Below are 21637 nucleotides of genomic sequence, written 5' to 3'. Positions count from 1 at the left end.
CTACTGAAATGCAGGTTGTGCGATTATATGATGCATTGTCTTCAACATTGAAAGCACCAGAGCTTGACAACACAATGTAGACAACTAGTACATACAAAAACATGAATGATATAGACTAGTATTATGTCGGCCCGTCACCGGAAGGCTTGCTTGGATACCTAGCACTCACTAACCGACCTTGGTGCGATAGAGGTCCAAATCGCGGGCATGGCAAAGGAGCTGAGATGGACTGGGCATCAGCCGGCACATTTGATGGCCCGGCGACCGGGAGAATAGGAGATTGCACAGGTGGTGCACCAACCGGAGGAACAGATGGGCCGGATTCCCTCATGGTCAGTGAAGGGATGATGGTGGAATTGGATGGCACCCGGTTGTGCCTTGCGACCGGTGATCCATCTGCAGTATCACCCAACATATCACCACCAGTCTGGGCACCCATCCAAGAGACATCCGGAGTGAACACATTGTTGGTCACAGTGCGAGCAAACACACTGATAGATGGGTCGTGGGCTGTCATGGGGGGTGGATTAAATGCCGGTGGAGTTGATGCTGTCGCCTGAGTAGATCTTTGCTCCCTCAGATACCTGACAATACCTCTTACTTCAGCCATGCACTCAGCAAGGAGTCCCTTCTGCACATGCATATCCCGCCCTATGTCATCAATCTGCATGGACATGGTGCTATCAGATGCCTCGGCGATGTCCATGCGATTCTCCAAGCGATCATGCCGGATGTCAATTTCCATTCGATTGTGTGCGCAGTTCCTCCATCTCGATGCGAATTTGGGCCAACATGGCCTCCATCTCGTCATGAGAGAGAGGGTATTGGGTGGAATGACCGGGTCCAGAAGGAGAGACAGGGGAGGGATGGTTGAAATCAACCGGTAATGGCGAGAACCGGATATTGTCCTCTGAGGCCATGGCCGGTGATGAAGGTGGCATCTCATCATTGCCGGGCTCCACCCAATGATCAGGAGGGAAATCGTGTGGGGATGCCAAAGGGGCCGGTTGTTGTGCAGAACTGCCGGCAGCAACCATCTGGACATCATCGACATTGTCCTCCTCTTCGATAGGACTTGGGTGCCGGATATCCTTGCCTACAAGAATACATCAGAATGGACAAGTAACCAGAAACAAAAGACTTGCCTTTCGCCTTGGATTTCCCACTCATCTTCTCTCCGGTGGCTTTGGACTGGATGGTCTTGGAGCGAGTGGCTACTGCGACTGCAGGTGGTGCAGTGACGGTGATGGGGGTAATGGTGTTGGCAGAGGTGGTGGGTGCGCTCTCTGTGTTAGTCCGGATGCATGCCATCTTCCACAGATAGCACAATGAGCAAGTCGAGGCGATCTCGCCTTTCTTCGTCAATCGGGGGAAACACTCAACATTCTTGGCCAGACATCTATCACAAGGTGGATGGGGTTCATCAACGCGGGGCTATGGAGAATTAGTATGGTAAAGCATGGCATTGACCGGAAGACACACCAGTTCTGGCACTTTGCCCTTCTTGCCGGTGGCCTTGCCCTTGGGCTGCATGGACTATTCAATAATGTTAGCGTTGTATATCACCTGTGCTATGACAAGCAAATCCTACCAGTTTTTGCCGTTTCCCTGGTCTGACAGTGGCCTGCATCCTGATGAGCGATAGACCGGTAAATGTGAAGTAAAATAATGAACTTGCCTTTGGCCTGCCTTGTGTATCATCATCCTGAATCACAACCCGCTGACTTGCCTTTGATGCACTGCCCTTCTTTTTGACAACGATTACAGCCTGACGAGTTGATTTCCGGGGCTGCTTGTTGCATTAGTAACGTTGAATATCTCAAGAAACAAACTCGCCTCAACGTCTGGAAGATCATCCACATTGATCCCCTCGCCATCCTCATCGCCATCATCTTCCGGTGCCTTTGCCTTCCCCTTTGCCTTTGCCTTTGCCTTTGCCTTCCCCTTTGCCTTTGCCTTTGCCTTCCCCTTTGCCTTTGCCTTTGCCTTTGCCTTTGCCTTTGCCTTTGCCTTTGCCTTTGCCTTTGCCTTTGCCTTTGCCTTTGCCTTTGCCTTTGCCTTTGCCTTTGCCTTTGCCTTTGCCTTTGCCTTTGCCTTTGCCTTTGCCTTTGCCTTTGCCTTTGCCTTTGCCTTTGCCTTTGCCTTTGCCTTTGCCTTTGCCTTTGCCTTTGCCTTTGCCTTTGCCTTTGCCTTTGCCTTTGCCTTTGCCTTTGCCTTGTCATTGTCGGTAGTGTCAGTGGCAGACAAAATTGCCTTCGACTTTGGTGCAGGCTTCTGGGCCCGGTTGACACGGGGCAAAGGGGGGCTGCTGAGCCGGCGTTTCCGGTTTGTTGATGTCCTGGCTGTTGCTGTCCCACCGGGTGGCACATCTTTAGGTATGCGAATGCTGATGCGTGGTGCTGGTTCCGGTGCAGAGGCTGGTGCCGGTACAGGAACAGGTACCGGTGGTGGGGCAGGTACCGGTGGTGGGGCAGGTACCGGTGCAGGAGTAGGTATTGGTGCAGGAGCAGGTACCGGAGCAGGTGCAGGTGCAGGTGCAGATGCAGGAGCTAGTGCAGTCACAGGTGTGAGTACAGGTTGCATGAGGAGGAATATACTTACCAGTAGCTGCAGGTGAAGCAGGCGGCGCATGACCCAATGTCTTACTGTACAATGGATGCTTCATGCACATATCCTGATTGTTACCAAGATGGTTCCAATCCGGTACTACCACCAATTGTGAGGTGCGCCTCTGAGCGCGAAAGATCTCAGCTGCAAGTGACAGCAGGCCAGGGGGAACATATGAAGTGTCCCTCCCATATGAACGAATCACGACATTCTGGGACCCTAGTATCAATACAGGCAACCGACAGGATGACAAACATACCACTTCGCGAGCAATCTCGCAGCTCAACTCCATTTTCTCGTCCTGAGACTGCGACCGGAGAACATCTTGAACCATCTCATTGAGCTGGGCGACAAGAGCAATGAGAGCCTGGTTGGCAGCTGCAGCAGAAGCAGATTGAGAAGACATGATAGTGAGACGATTACAATAGAGCTAGTGGACAAGTCACCCGGAAGAGACGTGTAAAACAACAACACTTATAAAATTTTCAATCACCGGCTAGCTGGGCCGACTCGGACATATCCGAGTCCATTGTTTGCCTCATTGTTGTCAGTCTATTTTTAGATATAAATGTCTCATTGTTGACACGTCATCAGTAATCAATTGTTGCCAACCAACCTGTGAGTACATCATCCGGTCGCAGCCTTCTGTAGAACATTGATTCTTCCGGTGATATCATGAAGACCGTGGATTTGTACGACCCATTCCAGAAGAAAAGAAGGATGCGATCATCGGCGATTGCTCAGCATAATCTACATGTATCTAGTGAGGATGTAGGTAAGAAACCATCACCTCCCACAATGTACCGGTTCATATTATCCGGCATTCCAGTTCATAGCATCTTGGAGCCAGGGAGAGAGGAGCGCATTTACTACAACCCTTTTATGGTTTGTTCAAGCATGGGCGAATGTGAGTTCATCTCATGCTAAGCGATGGTAAGGACAATTGATATGAATTTTAAAGATCTAGATGTCCTGTCAGCCCATGACGGGTTGCAAGACGGTAAAAGATTGAAGATGGTGAACTCTGAACCGGCAGATGACGACCGGTCATTGGACCTGGGATTTCCTTCGTCAGATTATGACCGGATGACCAACAACCACGACCAACAACAATCAGACATGTTGGATATGCAATTTCCCACCTTGTCTGATGATGACCGGTCAAATGGTGAGATGTTGGACTTGGGATTTCCTCCACAGCCGGACAATGAAGATGTGCTCGATTTGGGGTTTGATATTGACCTCTGTGATCCAGCCAGCAACACAGGCATGTCGCTGGAATCTACATCTCATAAACTGACACTCATTTGAAACGATATTTGACTAGAAGATGGGGCTCTTGACATGGGCTTCGACACATATCTGGCAGATGATTCACTTGATAAAGGGAATAATATTTCACCGGAAGAACACCCCTTAGAGATGGGTTTCGAGATGGATCCAGTGCGTGTTGATCCAGATCAGTCTTGTAAGCCTTCTTGCTGTTCCCGAGATTGTTCTGATCATTTAAACTTAGTCGCCGTCAGTCGACAGGATCCCGTTGGATATGTAATTCAACGGGCTGTAGGTGATTTGCGCGAGGCAATGCACCGGTTGCAGATGGACTGGGCTGGTAATGCAATGTCGCTGGACGAAGCCTTTGCTAGAGAGCAAGTTCTTGACTGTACACAAGAGTTATTGTTGGCATGTCAACTGATGTCGATATCTCGACTTTCAATGTGAAGTATATATTTATAGTCAAATGCTATCTACACCTATCACTAGAATACTTGCTTACAATGATCCAAATTACTACGATTGCATATACTGAGCTTTATAAGAGGCCTTTGTACTTCTATGAGAGCGCTTTGGCTCTGGATTGGTTGTCTGTGCTTCAGATGCTTTGGCTTTCTTGCCGGAGTCCCTTCTTGGGGCAGGGGGCATTGGTTTGGGCACCGGTGCTTTGTTAGTTTTATTCTTGGCATGGACACCTGATGTAGGGCCAAATGCACAACTTCTAGAAAGATGTTGCGAAGGCAGAGGATCATTGTCATCATTACCGGTTGATTGTGCAGAACCGGTGCTGGTGTTGTCTTCTGCCTGTCCCCTTCCACTTGCAGTCAGCTTTGATTTCTTGACTGGTGGCGGACCATCCGACTCCAAATCAGATTGAATGGGAACAACCCTACCCCTCTTTTGGGATGATTTTGATTTAGGTGGTGGTGGGACCAGTATGGATTTCTTGACCGGTGGGCGAGTATCTTCCTCCTCTGAAGCCGGACGAGTGCTGCGGACCGTATTGGTCCGTTTTGCCTTTGAAGGTGGTGGTGGGACAGGTATGGATTTCTTCACCGGTGGGCGAGTATCTTCCTCCTCTGAAGCTGTACTAGCCCTGCGGACCGTATTAGTCTGTTTTGCCTTTGAAGGTGGTGGTGGGACCAGTATGGATTTCTTGATTGGTGGGCGAGTATCTTCCTCCTCTGAAGCTGTGCTAATCCTATGGATTGTATTGGTCCGTTTTGCCTTTGAAGGTGGTGGTGGGACCGGTATGGATTTCTTGACCGGTGGGCGATTGTTGATAGATTTCGACTTTGGAGGTGGTGATTGGAGGTTGTCATCGTGATAGTGATCGTCGTCCTTCTCCTCATCTTCATCATCCTTGTCCTTATCCTCACTACTAGACACCCTGTTCCACCCCCCTGGTGCGCCTTCCGGTGGACTTTTTCACTGGAACCCTGGGTCTCGCGTCAGAACTATTGCCGGAGATTATCTCTGCCGGTTCTCTCATTGTCTTATCATCGCCTTCCCAGCCTTTAAATTCAAAGGTTGGGCGAACCTGGTCCTTCTGTCTTTGACACCACAACTCTAACAGCCAGTCAGCATCAGCCAGCTGAATCTTTGACGGATTGTCGAGCTTCCAGCCAGTAGGTAAAAACTTGGCTGCAATAAAGTCACCCTGAGCCATCCTGACTGAGGCCCAAGGAACAGACGCCTTTGGTTGTTGGCTGCACAATCCTGAAAAATAGCTGGTCAGCGGATCAACTCTCCAGATGCATCATTTGTGAAACTGACTGTAGTGTTTTGTGAGGAAAGTTCTTATAAGACACTTTTTGCTCTCTAGGTTAAGCTCTGTGACGTCCGGTATGACCGGCAGCCCATAGCTATCCACCTCCAAAGGATAATCGTCCTTCTTTCCACCTTTCTTCCTGCTCTTCTTCACCTCCTCTTCGTTATCATCGTCATCATTATTCAGGTCAATGTCTGGTATCACCCCAGGTCAGATAAGTACTTGACTGAATGGCGCAAGATTTTCAAACAGAAGCTCACCGAACTCTTCCCCAGCATAGGCATTCCACTCCGATAACATGGACTTCCAGTCCTTCATATCGGTAAAACTATTGCCCTCCAACTTTTCATTGAAGTCAATTCTTTCAACCGGATCAGTATATCTTTACCGGTTGAGTGTGAAGTGGAACTCACCCATTGATCCGGACTTCGTCTTCCTCTGTTTTCCATGCTGACAATATGAAAATTCTCATACTGGCCTGCTTCCACAACTTTGTTGCTAGATCCTTCATCATACCGGGTGCTTTCTTCTTTGCAAAGTCCGCCTGGACAGCTGCAGGAGGAGCCTTGGCAGACCACTCAATCGCAGTGTTCTGAGCCTCCTCCAGCTCCTCTTTAGATAGACTGGCCACAACTGCAGTGAGTGTTGTCTGATATCTTTCAATAAATTTCTTCAATCCTGGCATCGCTCCGGTCTTTTCAATGATCTCCTCCTTGCGCAGTTGTTCTATGACCGACTGGGAAGTCCATTTCTGACCGAACTTGCTGGCTTTCTTTTCTCAAGTCTTTTCAGGTCTCCGGTTATATAACCAGTCCCGGTACGTCTTGATACATCATGATATAAGTCGGTCATCATGTATAGATTTAAAGTTCTACTGCTCACATATTTCCTGTTCTTCAATGACCGGTCATCCATAGCAGGGGCATGCACCTTGGCCTCTTTTATGACGGCCTTCAGAATATTTTTTCTATCATTGGCAGCTGCTTCCTTCCATTCTTCTAGGTGGGATTTCAAGACCAGCACCTCTTTATCGGTTAATTTCTTCTGCTTGGTTTTTTTTGGGCTATCGACTGATGAGTTGGACCGGAGCATGGCAAAGTAGTTGAGGAGCAGTGGACGTCTTGATAGAAGAAAGGATGCATGTGTATCTCACAGTAATAGGTTACATAACCGATGTACGTGACTGCAAACCGAACAAAGGATTGTCCAATACTCGTTCATTGGTATGATTCCCTCAACATCCTATGTGTTTCTGATTCATAAAATGTAGAACTGTAAAAGCATATGGACTTAGACCTGTATTATATAGTATATGGGCAGCATACAGCCCTCAAATACTGGATACCGCCCTGTGCAATCATATTCCACAACTTGCTCAAGTAAGTATAATCACAAATGACTTTGAAGGCCAGCATGAATGTGGACATTAACAGCCGGTGTCCTGAAGATCAAACCAGAAGCCTGTTTGTCTCTAGAGTTGGTTATTTGGTTTGAACTGTTCTCTCAGAGCATGTTTTGCAATGCCAGTGCCCTCGACTAAAGTTTAATCAATGTATTTACTTTGCCAGACTCATCAATCATCTAATCGAAAGAAGTATATATTGCTGCCGAACCCTCTTAATCACCTGAATTATTGTTCTACAGCCAACACTCCAGAATGCTGGCTAGAAAGAAGTATTTAAACATTGAAATGTAACCTCTGGTCGACGTACTTTATCCAGTCAATTGTCATGTAACTTGAACATGAAATCCATGCGACTCGGGGTTAATGGCAGGAATCCGGTGTTTGTGATGTCATGCAACTATGGCAACCTCAGTGACTCCAACCTTAATATATCCCATACAGGTGACATTGCAAGATCTTCAGTGAAATCACAGGAACAATGTGGTAATCCCAACCGGTCAAACCATTCGGAGTCTGGACAACACCGGATCAATTGGTCCCTTGATGACTGGGTCGTTCAATGACTAAGAAGGGAAAATGTGGTAATCTCGACGGTTCAAATCACCCGGAAACCGGAATTGATGGAAGGCACCGCAGTGAAGTCATGTGCTAGGCTACCAGTCATCAAGTTTACAGCACACCAATCCTTTCCAGTCAATATGGCAAATACCAAACAAAAGGGAATCACATACACCCCTCCTACGAAGAAACGATTACCTCAGCTGTATAAGCTCAAGGAAAAAACTACAACCAGGGGATCGAGGTCATCTTGGGTGAAAGATTCATGGGCTAGGAAAACAAAGTTGGTAACATCATCACCAACAAAATCACCCTCGAAGCATAAATCTGGGTCGCCTCACTTGCTCTATGAAGGTGCTGACTTTGAGTTTGACCAAGGTAACATCCCCCAGCCTAAATTTCCGAAATCCCAGGCAAGCAACAGTTATCTTCATTTCCCTAGTCTGACCAGACCATACAGAGTCAGAATGCATATCTCCAGCAATGGAAATGCAAGTTCAAGGACTACATAAATTCACTCATGATCAGAGAAGCCCCACCAGCCAACCGACTTTGCTCAGTCTGCAAGAAGGATGGGGTGTATAGATGTCATGGCTGTTTCAATGAGCCACTCTTTTGCACAGACTGTTGCAGAATTCAACATCAAAGACATCCATTCCATCGCATCAGTCAATGGACCAGATCATTTTTTCAAGAAACTTCACTCATTAAAGTTGGCCTGCACATTCACCTTGCTCACGATGGCACTCCATGTCCCAGCAGCACCGATGACTCATCAGACTTTTTTCAGTGGTCAGATACCGATGACAATATAGATGACGATTATCTGGAAGGACCTTTCATTCAACCGGTCAGAGACTCAGATCGTCCGGCAATAACTGTAGTAGACAAGTCTGGCGTTCACTCCCTTTCCATATGTTATTGCCAATGCCCCGGTGCTCTCAGCCGAGACATCCAGCTCTTTCAAGCAGGCTTGTTTCTGGCGTCTTTTACCAGACCAAAAACTGCATTCACATTCACTGTCTTGGACGACTTTCTGTTAGACAATCTCGAGTGCAGTACATCGGCCATGAATTACTACAGCAAAATTCGCAGACTCACCTCTAGCATCTTTCCACTGATGGTTCCGGTGAGCTGGGTTTTATTCTGTACTTCACATTCTGGTCATTAAAGAACGATATCTGTAGGATTGCTATAGAGAGCTCATGAGAGCTGCCAGGCAGTGGCGACAATGCAAGCTCTACAAGTGGCATGGATTTGCCCACAAAGATGACCAGCCAAAGGATGGTGATCTTGCCCTATTTTGTCCGGCATGTCCGCAACCGGGTATAAACTTGGACCTGTCTACCGGTACAGTCGCCCAGCCCGATGATACACCTTCCTGGCTCATGACTAGGTATTTGGTCATGGATGGCAATTTCAAAGCCGAGCACATGCATCCGGTGAATCCATCCGATAAAGTATCATTAATGGATGGTCTGGGGTTCATGGTCTCCGATGAAAGATACAAGAGCCATTTGGCCATTGCTCAAGACAATGTCCAAAGGTCAGATTGCAATAATCACCGGGCAGTAAATCAAGCAAATGCCTCGCGGCAAAGGCTGGAAGCCACCGGTATAGGAGGATGTGCATGTGCACGGCATGGCTGTTTTGTCCCACATTCCATGGTCAACTTTCAGAAAGGCGAAAGGTCAGTACATATTGCATCTGGTCACATCAATGGATGATCTTACAACTCTTACGTGGAATAATCAGGCAGATGAACATGGACTATGCATTAAGTCAAGCTCTCAACTATAAGACCGATGGAATCTCTCGAGCCATCACTTTCTACAACATAAATTGTCAGTATAACAAGTATTTGAAGGACTGGATCACTTCCAGCACGTATCTTTCCATCCCCATAGGTATGGATATCATTCCTGGAATCGGTTTGTGGCATGTACATGGACATCAAGACAACTGCTTTGTCCGGTATGCATCAAATTTTATCCATGGGACCGGCCGGATAGACGGAGAGATTAGTGATGTTCCGGCCCGGCTTTGAGCCCCGGGCCAGCCGAAGCCGGGCCTAATTGAGCCGGGCCTAGCCCAGGCCTAGGATATGGCCTGACCACGGCTTAGGCCTAGGCTTGGATTTTGCGAAGCCTAAGCTGCCGGCCCAAGCCGCGGCTTAGACTATATACTTGTTGCGCCAGACAGCTTTCCCACAGGTGAGCGCAAAGTTCCTGGAATTCGTGCTTCGGCCTCCCATTAGCAACTTCTTCCTTCATCATACCATACAATACTATGTCAGAGAAATCATAGTGAGTCGCCATATGTTGTCATGTCATTTATGTTTCAAAGCTCACTGATACTTTCTCCGGTGTTGAAACGTTGATAAGCAATCATCGCGTGCGCCGTGTGTTGCTTTCACTGTCAAGTTCGATCCACTCTCTATACTCTGCACCACCACGTCAAGCCCCAATCATGGCATGTCAGAAGCCTCGTTTAGGCTGGGTCAAGCACCACTCACACCACGACAAGTTCTCCCAACAAACCTTGTCCATGCCGCGTCAGATTATGAGCCAACTTCTTTACCAGCTGTGCCGCAGAGCGCAAGGCCCTTCTGAACACCACAAACAAGCTACGCAACGCTGCCGGCAACGTCTATTACAATGATAAATGCACTGGGGCGGTCTGGGAAGCGTGTAGCGCATTCAATCTCGCGTTGAAGGTCATCGTGGTACGTCAATACAATACAACTAACTCTCATTCTCGTTCTTCTCCTTGTCCTCCCTTCTCCTGATCCCGTCCGTATTCGTCTGAGCCACGTCAGCAGTTGCTGACGTGTGCTGGGCGTTTGCGCATGGTGTTCGTGGTGTTGGGAACGGCATGGTGGAGCTCGGACATTGATTCAGCATGTGGGCCGCGGCTTGCATGGGCCTAAGCCCCGGCTTTGGGCCGGCTTGGGCTCACGGCTCAGGCTTGAAATCTGGTGAGCCTAAGCCCCCCCAAGCCGAGCCTAAGCCGGGGCTTTGAGCCCAAGCCGGGCCGGAACATCACTAGGAGAGATTATGGAAACCCTCTGGGCACCTTTGAATATAATATCTCCATTGGCCAGGGGCATGGGAACTCCCCATCGCAAGGAGGTATTGGATTATCAGATGAATGATTGTAATTTCATGAAAATGATTCGTATAAGTAAGTCACCCACCTCCAGATGTGCGTGTGTTGTTGGCGCTCATACAATTCATGTCCGGATGGCACCTCCGGTAGCTAAGTTTCTGTCCAGAAAATTGAAAGAGGCCATCAAGGGGGCTTCGGAAAGCAAACTTGCTTTTGATAATCTTAACGAGACCGCCAACCCCGACATGGTAGTTCTTTGGAAGGCAGAGGAGGCATTGGCTCATGCAAACAGAGCAGAGGATCCTACGGCTATGGACATCTATGAGGTCCGGTTGGAAAGGGGCAAGTGTCCACTTTTATTGGCTGTCCGGTAGGTCTGATCATGAGGTCATGCAGCGCCAACAAAGAAACAGCAGGAATTGCGCCTGTTGCAGGCTCAAAATCGCCCTGAACATCCGGTCATCAACCCTCCCAGTCGACGAGGAGCCGCCACTTGGCTCACAACCGGTCTTACCATAGAGGAATCCCAAATATCTCTCTGCAAGGATGTGAGAAGTTTGCGAATGCACCCAATGGACATGCAACTGTTGAGAGTGGCTCGATGCCGGGATAAGCTTCACACTCAGATCACGAGCTTTCTCGAGATGTCACCTACTTATCTCGGAGTCGGAGTCAATGTCAATGACCCGGATTGTCCGGTTACCGTTTGTAATTCACTCGATGATTGTGAAGATTACTCCAATTTTGATGAAGATCAAAATCCTGATCCGGACGTACACAATACTTCCATATTTCAACCGGAGCTCACTGTCATACCCCTACCATCCAACATTGGTGCAGTGAGGTGCAGGGAGTTAGGTCTCACCAATCTCATCAAAGAAGAAATTGCCCTCTGAGAAGGTCAGGCCAATGACGCACTGCATGCCATTAGAGTTCATTTAGGAGATAAAGCTGTTTTATTCCGCAATACTGTCCGGTCAGCCAAGTCACAGGCTTCATCTACTAGGGCATGGACTCGAGTTCGCTCAGTTGAAACAGCAGTCAATCTCCATGCTCGTATATATTCGAAATGCCGGTCGCAACTGGCCAAACTCCCTGACCATGACCTCTTGAAGAAATACCTTCCTTTGAAGAAAGAAGACCTGAAAGCCAGCTCTGCGGTGGCCGATCCAAATGCACGTGGTCAGAGAGATACCACTCTTTCATGGTTCTGGTCCTTGGATGTTCAGGGAGACACATCAGGAAATGACTGGATGACTGAATGTGTGTCTAGTGTTTCTGATTATGAGGTCGTCCGGTCTCACATGTTCTAATTATAGTTTACCGGGTTAATTGGCTCCTGGACGAAAGCACTGCGTGATCGCTGGAATGAGGAGGTTATTCTTGTCAAACACGAAATGCAGTGGTCAATTAATTTCTTCACCCACAGAGCCAAGCAATGGCTCTGTCACATGCACAACGCTACTTCTGCAGGGCTCACCGGACATACATGTTATGCTGCCAGACAATCTCACATATATGACCTACTGGCAGCACATGCAGAGGATGCTTTTCGGAAAATGATCGTTCGGATAGAAGTACCGGTTCCTGGGTTAGTTGCATAATTGTGATTACCGGTTGATAATATATGAACAACTAGCGGCATATGCAGAGGATGCTCTGCGGAAAATGATCGTTTGGATAGAAGTACCGGTGCCGGGTTAGTTACATAATTGTGGTCACCGGTTGATAATACCTGTGAGGTAATATACCCTTGTGTTTGGCATGTAAATATTCCCAGTGTGCCGGTCACACCATAGCCTCATATTCCTCTCCATGGACAATACTGTAACTCTCATCCCCTCCGACCAAGTCATCATTGCCGCCAAGGGCAATCACATCACAGCTGCAGATATCTCTCGCGCCCTATTCTATGCCAATTCCCGGATGCTGGCCATGCGCCTGTATGTCGACAAGAGTTTTGCCACTGCCATACCTGGTTATGCAGAGACGTTCTACACCCTGATGAAATGGGAGATGGAGGTAGGGAGCCAGCCATGCCGATACTCCCATGCCCTCATCTTTTTCTCTGACATAGACCTTTGCAACACCTTTCATCAATATATGTTTTATCACCCGGTTGTCAGCTACTATTCCTCAACTTCTCAAGGATGTGCTCTCAACCATGACTGCTCACACATTGGTTGACCGGCGACCGGATGTCAATGCCATTTTGCAGGATATCCGGGCATTGCGCCTTTCTGCGGATTCAAACAAATCCGATGACTATGACATCGCTCACATGCCGGACTACTTCAATGACTGGTGGAAGGAATCACTTGGTTGTTGCAGGGTTTCAGATATGTTGCCCAAGTCATCTGTCCAAGATGTTATGGATTTGGTTGAATGGCACTTTTCACACCTTGTCAGTCCATAAGATCTTGTTAACACCGGATGCACCGGATGCTCACACCATCTATTACAGCCGGATCATGTGAAAACCGGTCTTCTTCCATATATTGTGCGTGGTCCGGATAATGCGCCTGGATATAATTGGTTCAAGATCTGGTGTGCCGTGCCACCAGACAACAATCGGGAGAGAGTTGCTGGATATGTTGCAGACAAGGATGATGAATCTTAGGCGATCAAGTGATAGGTTGACCGGATTGGTTGGGCCGATTGATGAAATCACACGGGCTGTGTCATCCTCACAGGCACTCATTGACCGGTTACATATAGATGACAGTGCATCCACTTCACAGTAAAGTAGAACCCAATGTCCGCTGGTATCCGGCCAATCTTTTATACCATCACGTCATATTTACCTGGATGGAAATGGAGTCTGTCTATGCAATCAGGTTGTGTGAATATGGGGCTATTTTTTCCAATGGATATAACAGTGGTGCTTTCCCATCACTTAATTGTTTCGGCAAGCCATGGTTACAATTCCACTTGACTGGGCCTTGTACCAGACCTACCTTGCCGGTGAATTGGTGCATGAGATTTTCACATCTACAATTCTTCACCGACTGGTAAAGGATATGGACCTTGGACTCTTGGATATCGACACTTGTATTGCTTTGGAGCAGCTAGCCTATGTGATGGCCGCTGCTTACTCTAACGCCGGTAAGTATTCCAGCACATCCGTCTGTTCTGGTCAACTAACCTGCAGAAAGTTCATCTTAAAATAGACATGGTTAGATACAATGACGCCCTGGACAAAGATGAATCCGGCCGAAGTGAGAAATGAGAAGAGGTTCTTTTGAACAAATTCCCCCCTGAAGAGGAGCACCTCTTGACAACACCATCTGTTGTCATTGATTCCGGCGGTAGAATCATTGTCTGGTATTTGCCTGGAGCACTCACCTCTATGATGATGGTTGGTCTTTTATCCTTTATCCATTTCCATTTGTTCTTTTATCTTACCCAGATGCATTACTTAGAAAGATATTCACGGTGCCACACATTCCATGAGTGGTTTGTTGAAGCATAGCATCACATCAGGCAAGATTTCTCAATGGAGGACCCACCGGTCAAACTTCTATACAAGTCCAGATGGAATGATCACCTCTGGTTGCATCAATATATCTCCTGCATGGTTTCAGCAAGGAAGAGAGGTGCATCAGGTCCACATGCATTGAAATCTCTGGTTGGAAGTATTGTAGAAACATGGCTTCCCGAATCTTGTCAGGCTTGGTAAATGGGCTGCCAGATATGAGTTGAACAAGATGCACCATCATCTTCAATGCTGAACATCCGTTTTTAATGTGGTATCGATCATATGCAATCGCCGGACACCCCCTCATAGAGATCCTAAATGTCGACCGGCAGCATTTGATATCATGACTACTGCTGGTGTTTATCGCCTGGTTATCATGGATTTCATGAACCTTGGAATCAAGTTTCTCTACGACTCTGGCTCAATATTGGCTTCATCATGTCGACTGGTGAGACATTACATGAATGTGGAAGAGGGCAACAGGATTGTCACTGCATGGTACAGGTGAGACAGCATCCACAATTTTGTTGGGACTCCGAGCATGGAGTATGCAAAATATGACCGTGTAGATATTTAGCAACTCCATGTGTTGGGCCACATATATTGCTCGTCAATCTCGTTTGATATCATAGACGTACTGTATGGGTATAGACCCGGATGTATATATGAGACAGACCGGATGTTTATTCCCGGTTAATATACTTTGTATGCACCGGATGAGGTATCATGCCACCCACATCATATATTCACCCTATCCCCCGGCTCACTCGTCTCCAGTTTGTATACTCTGTATGCACCAGATACCCCCTCCGTCCCACAATGCTCTTCCGGCTCATCTGTATCATACATTTCACCTTCACCTCTATCACACAGTGGACATCCAGCTCATCTGTATCATCCATCTCACCTTCACCTCTCGCACACCGGACGTCCGGCTCATCTGTATCATTCATCTCACCTTCACCTGTCGCACACCGGACCTCCGGCTGATTTGTATCATCCATTTCACCTTCACCTCTCGCACACCGGACGTCCGGCTCATCTGTATCATCCATACCGGCAAATATTTCTATTGTCCACCGGGTGGAATATCATGAGGCCCACCTGTCTCCATTTCACCCGGTACCCCCGGCCCACTTGTCTTCCATTATACCCCCTCGTCTCCATTGCACCCTTACCCCCAGCCCACTCGTCTTCCATTGTACTTCTCATCCCAGCCCACCCGTCTCTATTGTACTTCACGTACTGGCCCACCCGTCTCCATTGCACCCCATACCCCCAGCCCACCCGTCTCCATTGCACCCCTACCCCCGGCCCACTTGTCCCCATCATACCCATCTCCCTGGCCCACTCATTTACATTGCACACCATTCAGTCAGCCCACTTGTCTCCATAGCTCATTGCATTCACTACTATTTACATAGATATCCTATATAGTACATTCCTATACTACCATCTACACTATATACCACCAACCCATCCGTTTGCAACAGGTACACACAACCCTGCAGCCCACTCGTCTACCATGGTACAATTGTTGCCATGGGCCCACATGGGCTGGCCCGCCTCTATTGCTACATTGTCACCCTCAGCTGTCCGTCTAATACGGGTGAATTCACTGAAGGGGCTCAGCAACTGGCACCCTGGAGGTTGTCATTGGCGATGTGTAGACTATGAGAGTGTGTTCGAGTCATAACTCCACAACCCATGCAGATAGCAAGCCTTATTCAGAAGGGGTAGATGCGGGTGCTGGTGTACGGTTCATCTCATTGTCGACACTGATTTTTCTCACTCAGGATGTGTCTTTCTCGTCTGTCTGTCTCATTTGCAACATTCAAGCCGCTGTCCACTCGTTGCATGTTTCGCTCTTGTCGTCGTCCCACTTCTCATTCACAGTTCACATTCAAGCTGCTGTCTAATCATCCTCTTGTTGTCGTTGTCATACCGAGTCTCCTTCAGAAGCTTTGGTACATGTTCCGCTCTTAGATGTACTTTTACTGTCTGCTCATACCATGTAATGCAATACCAAAATAAAATGGTCTTATCAGAATTCATCACCAGATCAGAACATATAAGTAGTATTGGCATACCAATGCTTCTAAGCTCAAAATCTGCGCTAAGGTACGAGTTACTTACCCAACTTCCGCCATCTTATCTTCAATTGAGTTTCTCAACCAGATCTTATAAGTTGTTTCCCCCGCCTTCCGCACACTGATACATCTGGTGCACCTTTTGCGACCTTGTGCATCCTGGTCAGTCATTATCAGCCCTTATCCGAGTTGGGGAATTTCGGTGATGTGATAGGTGATGTCGCTGGAACATTAGGGTGCAAGTTCCAATTCCGAGTCGCTCTTGCTTCTCGTCCCCGATGACAACTCGTGACTCACCTTTGGCCGCCTTGTAGGATATGTATATGGGTAGTACCAAACTTCTACCTGATTGTATTCATCACGATTTTGTGCGGCATTAGGATTATCACGTCATGTGGGGATGTATAGGCCCGCTGCACGGATGCATATTGTTATCTCATCTGGCGGATGCTTTGAGGCGGTGAGTGTCAGACAAACACATGAATATAATAACACGTCGTATATGCAACACGATCACTGGGAGGAATATTGAGACTTGGTAAGATATGGCTATCACTAGAGAGCGGAACACTCATGTGAGACCGGTTTAACAGGATGTGTTTGACAATGTGCTTAGCACACCTCTCATTTAGAATGCAACTGTCAATTCAGAATAGTGGGGTAAGGAGGTTAACTATACTAGTACAACACACTATAACTACAGATTATACCATCAGTTCCACATGGCCTGAGCATACAGGCCCAGTATATCGCTAGTCAATGTCAGACTATACGATGAAACATCAGCCATCGTGTAAGTCTTATCCTTCTGTAAGCTGTTGAGAATGCCGACAATCTCCTTTCCAAGGGAGTTTAGGAAGACAACATCAATAGGTGTGTCGGCCGTCACGTTTGGGGGTTTGAGCCAGAGTAGAATGGAACCGGGTAGTGGGGCAATGGGGTGTGCAGTGTATCGTCTGCATTATCAGTGTCGAGGCATGACTAAACAAACAAGTGTTATGAGCATCGAACAAGCGCGGCATGGAACTCTTACATCTCTCGTGACATAACCAAATGATGCTTGTCCACCCACTCCAGGACGGCCGTCTATCTCCTCCAACCAGGCACTGTCCCGAGTATCATCGACTTCATGACTGGAAAATACAGCTTGAGTTTCATCTCATTTCCATTGTATTGCCATCGGTTTGTTCATAGCGTGTTGATGCTAATAACGCACATATCATACGCATCCGCATAAACATACAATTCATGGCGAATTGAGGAGACACATCAGGAGAGGACTCGGACTACAAATTCAACACCCACTTTCCGATGGTCATGAGATCGTAGGGGAGGCGCTCAACGAACTTGTTTGACTATGAATGACGCATCTGACATGTCAGCATTAGTTATATATATCACCCATGAATAGAACGGACCTCGTGTGCATCGACATCACCGGGAGGATATCCATCAGAAAGACTGGTCCCTGGGAAACGTGAGTTGGATTGTGTTTCAGACAATAAGTGATTGCACATACCGTCATGTAGATCACCTGAGTCTATCAAAAGAAGGTCAACATCCTTATGCTGCAATAGGAATTATACATAATGAGAGCACGAGTTCAAATTGATGGACGAACGAGGGCGATTTGCTTCATGTGAGTCACAAAGCTAGCAAAGTCTCCGAGATCCCCACTAGAATTCGCATGAGGTGGGTGAGTGACGGTGGCTTGAGGTAGTTGCACTGTGAACACCAACCTGTAGTATGGTTCAGCCCAGGACGACTTCTGGTGCCCGAGTAGCCAACCATGGGTATCAGTGGTGTGGATTACGTTCAAGTCTCCCCAGACAAGAAAATGGTATGGAGGTGTGAGTGGCACCTGCGGCCCGTACTCACACCTTTCTACATGTTGATGAGCATGGCCGTCGCGAGCATGCAAGTGATCGCCCGCGCAAGCAGCGCTACGGAGTGCAAGACCCAGGAGAATAGCAGGAGTTGACTTGGAAATCATATCGGAGACCCCTGAAATTGAAGCTCAAAATATCACTGCCTTTATACCACAATGTTTTTGGAACTTACCTCAGATATGAATGATGTGAACACATCCTTTCTGACAGTTTGACGCAGGGCCCCTCCCCCCAATCGCCTAACCTTAAAACAGCTGGTCTGCATCATGGATATCAAATGGACAACATGGCCCGGCAGGGACAGAAATGCCATGATGACGATGGAGGAGCTTCAGTGTTCAGAACATTCAAAGTCGAGAGCTTGTTCACAGAAATTTGAGAAACCAAATATGAATAGCTGACGAGGTGATACAGGTTTGGTTATATTTTGGAATATACAGAGAATAATCATAGTTGATAGAATTCTAAGATGTCGAATCACTCAACTTGAGGCTCCCGCGGAGTAACTCTATCGCTGTCGCTTGGTCATCCACATTCAAGCACAAACGTGTATGATCTTGGCTGTCGTGAGTATGTCTTCCTCTTAGAGATGTGGCACATGGGTTGTTAAGGATAGGTACATCAGCCTTCTACCTGCGATCCAACTGCATGAGTAATATAAGTTTCAAGAAACCAGAGAATACCTGCAGAACAGGTTGTCTATGTTTTTATCGAGGATGAAATATTGACTCACACCCGTGTCAAGGTTCGTCGAGGTTGAGAAGAGGTCTTGTATACAAACAAATCTGACATCTGAAGTTTGGGTTGATCAAGTGACCAAATTCAAACCCCAGGAAATATATCGCATACCATGCATCCAAACGCCCAAATATCGACTTTCTCATTCCACGGGCCATTAAGAGTGGTTTAGAGCCCAAGCAAAGATCTCATTGGTAGTGTGAACATTTGCAGGTTGCGCTATTAGATGCCACATGTCAGTCCTGCTACATGCCCTACAGATCGTTTTCACCGCTCCCGAAAATCTGTGACAATGGAGATGGCCTCGAGCGAAGTTAGAGAGGGAGAGAAGACGGTTTGGACAACGACTTGGAATGGAGGTAAGAAGGGTGGGAGTAAACTTTAAAGTCCTTCATCGCATCAATACTCAGAGCGACACACCTGACTGTTGTGCGTCTGCCCCGGCCCAACAAAGGAAACAATCTACCACTACCTTTTTGATTGTCCTCAATACATACATGAATGCCACTTGTTCGCCAATGCCCTCCGTCGCAATGCCACCTCGATCTCCTACATCCAAAAAGGCCATCCTACACCTCAGCAGGTTTATCAACATCAGTGAACTGGTGAGGAAAGTACAAGGCCATATATCACAATACATAGTACATAATCACAATAATCAACATAATTCTGCTATCGAGCATCACATTGTCATTTTTGCCTTATATCGGAAAGGATTTTTTCTGATTTCACCATAAAACGCTAAGATCGGAAAAAGGTCTCATCATCGCTCAAAGTGAAAGTTGAAGGGAAGGTGGAACAAAAGCTACTGGTTGATCTACATGAATCAAAATTGTCATATCGGCGGTAAGGTTTACAATATCCAAGCCAAGACTAAAAGCCCGAGTTTTGCAGGGAATGAGGCTGCGTTAACCTTAGTGAGGGACTATATATGTGTGTACGCTATTAAATCTTGATACACCCACCTGAAAAGCTAATTTTCCGTCACTTTCATGTCAAATTCACATGTAAACGTGAAAGCCTGTATCCTCCTGACTACAAGAATATATTCATCCGAGCGCACGGCCACAAAAGAATTCCTGCATGCTTCGACTTTGTACGCTGCATCTTTGTTATTCCGATGTTTGTCAGCTATGTTTCAATTTGGAATGCGTGCGAATAAGCTATGCCTTTCCGTAGCAGCTGGGTTATGGCCAACAAGCAGGCAACAATCAATTTGTATCATGCTTCGAGTCTTAAGGTGACCTTCATCTGCAAAACCACTGAAATGAACGCTTAACTTATGCGTGTTACGGACACTTACGAATGCTTACGACTTCACTAGCGAACTCATGCGATTGGTGGAGATCTATTTTACTGTTATTATTTTATTTTGTCATTGTAAACTTACAAAAGATGGACAACCGAATATTTTGATTAATGATAATATTTTGCATCTTGTTCGATCTCAAAGATAAGATAGATAAAACAGACGTGTTGGACCGCAAGCTGAAACTACGACAAAAATGTAACTAGTGCAAGTCTGAGCGCAATGCATGATATAGCTCTTTGTCCGAGAAATTGTTCAGGTAAAAGTGCTCGTATATCTCCATACTTGTCGCTGCACTCACCGTATGGTCAGCATCTTCGCCATACACAGGGATAAGTTCTACCGCGTGCGCGACATCTGTGAGAGGGATTACTGCGCCCAATCTCACCCTCTGACCGTCGGATCCATGGTGATATTGTCGAGCCACCGTATACATGCTGGTGGCAGGATCATTGCGTGGATGACCAACAATCTCATAATACTGCACATAAAGGAGTGGCTGATCTGCGAGGTAATGGGGAAGCATGGCGCAGCAAGGCGGAATGGGCTGGAAGATAGCCCGTACTTGCACGACAACATCTGCTATGGAAACCACAGTGAGTGACATGTACATAGGCATAAAATAAATCTTACCCGTCTGGTCACCGTGTATTGACTGTGCAATAACCGCATCACAATTTCCCAGAGGGAATGTTTGTGATGGTGGAGCAGCTTGAACGACTTGACTGGGCATAATCAGCCACGAGCGAAAGACGGAATGTAACTGTAGTCAAAATTTGTTCCACATCTTGACACGTCCACGATCACAGCTCCATGATGCTGTAGGTTGACCGTTAGAAACCTTTGCGATGTAATCAGACAGCGCTTGTCCAAAATCTGGCAACATGTAGAGCTGCTGAACTTCCATCAGGAAACCTGCGTTTTCCCTGATCGACCTGCATGGTCTGACAGCAGATGCAACAGGTACCACAATCATTCAATCCATCAGATATGGTCTGAAATCAGACACGTCACTCTGATCTCAGCACATCATAATATCAGCAACAGAGACCATCAGTATGACATCCTGTTATTCCATGCAGACTTGCCAAGCAACATGTAGGCAGTACATCAGGACATAACAGATGCTCTGGCTCTAGGGTTATTAGGTGTTTCAGGCTATTCTGTTCATCTGGTCATTGGGTGCTCAATACCCCAGACTACCTATACAACACATTAGCTGGTTGTAGATAGACCATATTTAGCAGACCAGTATAGGTCTAGTCTTTCATATTAGCAGGACCATCATATTGTGGGTCTGTCATTTACTTAGATTATTGATCAACCAGGGTGTCCAATTATGATAATGTGAGATCCATCAGTGTTTCAGTATGTCAAATGTGCATGACCCTAGACCATCCTTTGTCCTA

At 47.1% G+C, this 21637-nt stretch overlaps 9 protein-coding genes across 9 annotated transcripts; 5 read left to right on the top strand and 4 right to left on the bottom strand.

The window, feature by feature from the left end:
• Window positions 1–3013, bottom strand: F5147DRAFT_653365 (uncharacterized protein; the record flags this gene model as incomplete). The annotated part of the gene is made up of 9 exons (XM_041433775.1): window positions 1–84; window positions 170–651; window positions 839–1091; window positions 1135–1434; window positions 1483–1536; window positions 1592–1789; window positions 1810–2549; window positions 2602–2818; window positions 2867–3013. 9 exons carry the CDS (start codon window positions 3011–3013, stop codon window positions 1–3), a joined length of 2475 nt encoding a protein of 824 aa, XP_041292329.1.
• A 269-nt stretch (window positions 3014–3282) lies between these two features.
• Window positions 3283–4329, top strand: F5147DRAFT_774346 (uncharacterized protein; the record flags this gene model as incomplete). Its single annotated transcript, XM_041441601.1, has 5 exons — window positions 3283–3382; window positions 3437–3514; window positions 3569–3853; window positions 3938–4075; window positions 4124–4329. 5 exons carry the CDS (start codon window positions 3283–3285, stop codon window positions 4327–4329), a joined length of 807 nt encoding a protein of 268 aa, XP_041292328.1.
• A 69-nt stretch (window positions 4330–4398) lies between these two features.
• Window positions 4399–6745, bottom strand: F5147DRAFT_653363 (uncharacterized protein; the record flags this gene model as incomplete). Its single annotated transcript, XM_041433774.1, has 6 exons — window positions 4399–5272; window positions 5307–5601; window positions 5659–5847; window positions 5914–6014; window positions 6067–6425; window positions 6536–6745. 6 exons carry the CDS (start codon window positions 6743–6745, stop codon window positions 4399–4401), a joined length of 2028 nt encoding a protein of 675 aa, XP_041292327.1.
• A 1461-nt stretch (window positions 6746–8206) lies between these two features.
• Window positions 8207–9793, top strand: F5147DRAFT_774344 (uncharacterized protein; the record flags this gene model as incomplete). The annotated part of the gene is made up of 5 exons (XM_041441600.1): window positions 8207–8328; window positions 8379–8745; window positions 8804–9306; window positions 9372–9547; window positions 9741–9793. The coding sequence occupies 5 exons, from the start codon at window positions 8207–8209 to the stop codon at window positions 9791–9793; spliced, it is 1221 nt and encodes a 406-aa protein (XP_041292326.1).
• A 1065-nt stretch (window positions 9794–10858) lies between these two features.
• Window positions 10859–12084, top strand: F5147DRAFT_774343 (uncharacterized protein; the record flags this gene model as incomplete). Its single annotated transcript, XM_041441599.1, has 4 exons — window positions 10859–11072; window positions 11121–11558; window positions 11625–11987; window positions 12044–12084. 4 exons carry the CDS (start codon window positions 10859–10861, stop codon window positions 12082–12084), a joined length of 1056 nt encoding a protein of 351 aa, XP_041292325.1.
• Window positions 12085–12539: 455 nt separating this feature from the next.
• On the top strand, window positions 12540–13344 carry F5147DRAFT_774342 (uncharacterized protein; the record flags this gene model as incomplete). Its single annotated transcript, XM_041441598.1, has 3 exons — window positions 12540–12746; window positions 12802–13128; window positions 13189–13344. The coding sequence occupies 3 exons, from the start codon at window positions 12540–12542 to the stop codon at window positions 13342–13344; spliced, it is 690 nt and encodes a 229-aa protein (XP_041292324.1).
• Window positions 13345–14458: 1114 nt separating this feature from the next.
• On the top strand, window positions 14459–14710 carry F5147DRAFT_577714 (uncharacterized protein; the record flags this gene model as incomplete). The annotated part of the gene is made up of 1 exon (XM_041431408.1): window positions 14459–14710. A coding segment is annotated over one exon (252 nt), but the record flags the coding sequence as incomplete, so codon positions are not given.
• Window positions 14711–16523: 1813 nt separating this feature from the next.
• Window positions 16524–18261, bottom strand: F5147DRAFT_526115 (Metallo-dependent phosphatase-like protein; the record flags this gene model as incomplete). The annotated part of the gene is made up of 6 exons (XM_041429992.1): window positions 16524–16584; window positions 17598–17647; window positions 17711–17760; window positions 17812–17860; window positions 17914–17968; window positions 18032–18261. Coding segments are annotated over 6 exons (495 nt in total), but the record flags the coding sequence as incomplete, so codon positions are not given.
• A 2157-nt stretch (window positions 18262–20418) lies between these two features.
• On the bottom strand, window positions 20419–20997 carry F5147DRAFT_802703 (uncharacterized protein). Its single transcript, XM_041443308.1, has 2 exons — window positions 20862–20997; window positions 20419–20810 (listed from the first exon to the last, which is right to left on the bottom strand). The coding sequence occupies exons 1-2, from the start codon at window positions 20959–20961 to the stop codon at window positions 20431–20433; spliced, it is 480 nt and encodes a 159-aa protein (XP_041292321.1). The 5' UTR covers window positions 20962–20997; the 3' UTR covers window positions 20419–20430.
• Between the last annotated feature and the right edge of the window lie 640 nt (window positions 20998–21637).

Source organism: Suillus discolor (assembly GCF_016758755.1).
Source record: "Suillus discolor strain FC423 chromosome Unknown F5147scaffold_31, whole genome shotgun sequence".
NCBI classification, from domain to species: Eukaryota; Fungi; Basidiomycota; class Agaricomycetes; order Boletales; family Suillaceae; genus Suillus; species Suillus discolor.
Note: the sequence above shows the minus strand (reverse complement) of the source record. Positions and strands in the feature narration are given on the sequence as shown.